Below are 3,580 nucleotides of genomic sequence, written 5' to 3' on the forward strand. Positions count from 1 at the left end.
TAAATCCTTACTAAATGCTACAACAAACGAATTGTCACTTCACGGATAGGATTTACTCTCTCTCTCTCTCTCTCTCTCTCTCTCTCTCTCTCTCTCTCTCTCTCTCTCTCTCTCTCTCTCTCTCACTCACTCTCTCTCTGTTCCCGCCTCTATCTTCGTGATTAGAACAGGACAGGTAAATTCGAAACTGACGTCAGACCCCTCGTAATTTGACGCCTCAAATTTTTTCTTTATTGCCATGGTTTGCCCGGCATCCCACGATTTTTCAAAGAGGCACCTGCGAGGCAAGAAGCTACTTTCTAATCAGTCAATATACAACAACATTTAGCTAGTCTGGATAAGTTCGCCAAGGATAGTCACAAGGGGAGACTCTCTCGTGTACCCTTCTATTTCACAAATCTCAATTAGTTTAGTTTTTCCCGATCTGCTCGGCTTAGCTTTCCTAAATACCTCAATCAATATTTTAGCTTTAATTAATTTCTGCTATGGACGGGGGCTGTCAATCTATGAGGTGCTGTGCGCGAGTGGCAGTGTGTGTTGTCATTAGCGTTGTAGCCGCTTTGGCAGAACCCGGAGACAGGCAGTACACCAATGAATGGGCGGTGGAGATACCAGGCGGACCCGAAGCAGCCAAAACAATCGCCCGGGAACTGGGCTACGATCTGGTCAGACAGGTAAGCTTGGCGCAATTTGGCGCAATGTGGCAGAGCAAAAATTCAAAACCACACAAAAATAATAGCTACAAAGTAGTCGCATAGAATATTTAGACCGTGCAAGTTATTTTTGCACTTGATTCATCTTATTGAAATAACAATTCAGCTTGACAGAAAGGATAACAAGTGACATGAAAGTAGTAGTTATGCATTTATTGATTGTTCTGGGAATTAAATGTATAATGTAATCTTCAAAATCTTAAGTGTAAGAAAATGTGATATCGTATATGTTACCCAATGTGGACTATAGAAAAAACTATCTGTGTTTAATTAACACTTGTTCGGTTCTCAATTAATGCATGTATCTACATGTGTTCATTATCGTTGATAATGCATTACAATTTCAAAACGTCGACATTAAGTTTGTAGCAGTGATATACGTTGTTAAAATAGCCTTCCATATAGTTGTGGACTGACTAGGGGGAGGTGAAGTGGAATAGCTACAATTTGGAAAATGTGATAATTTCCGACCTGATAAAGATCATGAACGTGACATTTGCAGAGCTGCCAATCCAGGAGAAAGCCTTCTTTTGAAATATGGGTAGGGGCCAGTAACAAGACCAATCATTGTTCAATAGTTGTTCCGTCTTGAAGTTCTTGGCATTCTCCTTTCCCGTGTGTGTGAATAGCAACGGCTGCATTTAGGCGTAATTTAGATACATTCTCATTTGTGCTGGTTAAATATTAATCTTGGGAAAGTATATCCGGGGGCTGAACAAACCGATTTTCCCAGCGTCAGTAGCCTACAGTAGGCTACATTAACGGTGACTGAACTCTTTATTAACTTATTATTAATCTATTGCATGCCAAATAATACAAAATCAAACATAAACCACATAATTGTAGTCAACCAATAAGTATGCTTCCCTAAAAACTGCACAACAATTAAAAAGAGAAATAGCTTAATCAGCATCGTACAGTGGTTGACTAGAGAACGCAGATTACGGTACAGAAAGCGTCTGCAGTTTATAGCCTCATTAGGTCGCCATGGATATGCCCACGCGACTCTTTGATTGACAACCTTCAATCGCTTTTCCATGAAAAAATCATTATTAATGTTGGAAATAATAATAATAATAATAATAATAATAATAATAATAATAATAATAATAATGCATTGCGTGCCTTGCCAGTTTTCGTGATTTCTTTGCGTGTGTGACTGCACCGCTGCTTTTCCACAGATGTAGGGAAAATGGAAAGGGCGCAACCCCTGCGTGGTATATATTTTAAAAGCCGCTTTGGCATTGCATGGATTACGTCTGCTTTTTAGTGATAGCATCGCAATGAATCAAAAGCGAATGGGCTCTGGTTTTACATAACAAACCAGTTATTATCCATTGTGCGCAGGGTAAGGATCAAATCGATGTACAGCACGTTTTTGCCCGATACTCGGTGTTTAAACTACCGCAATTGTTCGTTTGGCATTGCAAAATAAATATAAATGAGCTTCTAAATTAAGAACTTATTACATTATATTTTTTGAACAATCAAGGAGTTCGGGTTTATTTTGGGTTTATTTACTTTTAAGTTTAGATTTCCTTGTGGTAGAAACAGCCGATTGGCTGTACACAACTCTTTGCTTTTATTTTCTAATATCAAGTACCTGTTGCTAGGAGAATATGGCAGGTCAAAGGTCTCTCTCTCTCTCTCTCTCTCTCTCTCTCTCTCTCTCTCTCTCTCTCTCTCTCTCTCTCTCTCTTTTCTCTCTTGGCATGAATATAAATCAACCAATCTTGCCAAAGCACATACAGTAAATAATATTGTACAGAATAAACAATATACAATAAACAACACATTGTTATACGATTGCTCATACACTGTCATCATATCTGCTGTCATATGATGTGATGCTGTTTTCAACTTAAAAGAAGTAAAAGAAAGCTTGTCTTAAATCTGTTCTCTCTGGGCTCTCTCTCTCCCTCTCCCCCTCTCTCTCTCCCTCTCTCGCTCTCTCTCCCCTTCTTTCTCTCTCCCTCCCTCTCTCTCTCTCTCTCTCTCACTCTCTCCCCTTAACTATTTCATAAAGCACTTTTATGAATGATTGCAAGGAGAAAGCTGTAAAGCTGTCAGTTTCTCTCAGATATAAGAATCCTAAAGATTGTGTTCTGCTTGCAAAGCTCTAGTCAAAAAATATTCCAGTTACTTTATGTGGACATGGTGTCTCTCTTTGCAGATAGGGGCGCTAGAGAACCATTATCTGCTGAGGCACCATAATCATCCCACAAGGACAAGAAGAAGTGCTGATCACATAACCCGCCAGCTTTCGCGGGATGAAAGGGTATTGTACCTTTTTTTATTATGATTTCACTCTCACAACTTTACTCAAAATCTGTGATCATATGGCTGTGGACATTTACTTCCTCAAACCTACTTGAACCAATAGGAAAGAGCCCTGGGCTGCCCAATCCTGTTCCTGGAGATCTGGGGCCATGTTCAATCGGAAAAAGTTTTTGCTCCGGTTTCTGGGTTGAACGATATGTTTCCTCCCAACGGTGTGCAATGTTTTGCAACAGGCTTCGAGGTGTGTTTGCTCCCGTTTGGTGGGTGTGTCGGCCACGCCACCATTTCTATAAACACTTTCCTACATTTTGTCATGGCTGAACCTGGTCCTGCTGTCTTGTTCACTCCAACCCTAACGAAGCACACCCAATTCAACAGCCAGAGACACTCCAACCCTAACACAACACACCCAATTAAACAGCAAGAGAGCTCGTTGAGTTGCTAATTAGCAGAATCCAGTGTGTCAAATTAGGGTTGAAATGAAAACCTACAGGATGGAACAGGGTTGGGTTTAGCTCAGCACTGTGACACTGCTATAGGGGTGGAGTACGTGGGGATACAGCCAACGTTAATAAGCGCAAGTTGCT

The 3,580-nt window shown here is 40.6% G+C and overlaps 1 protein-coding gene across 1 annotated transcript in view; it reads left to right on the top strand.

Moving 5' to 3' along the window:
* The first annotated feature begins 324 nt into the window (after positions 1 to 324).
* The window catches only part of LOC133140684 (neuroendocrine convertase 1-like), a 19,907-nt gene continuing 16,651 nt past the window's right edge, over positions 325 to 3,580 (top strand). Inside the window, exons 1-2 of the mRNA XM_061260808.1 lie at positions 325 to 674; positions 2,887 to 2,991. Of these exons, the coding sequence (XP_061116792.1) occupies positions 486 to 674; positions 2,887 to 2,991 (294 nt within the window). The 5' untranslated portion in view covers positions 325 to 485. The remainder of the gene's footprint in view (positions 675 to 2,886; positions 2,992 to 3,580) is intronic.

Source organism: Conger conger, chromosome 11 (assembly GCF_963514075.1).
Source record: "Conger conger chromosome 11, fConCon1.1, whole genome shotgun sequence".
Taxonomy (NCBI): Eukaryota; Metazoa; Chordata; class Actinopteri; order Anguilliformes; family Congridae; genus Conger; species Conger conger.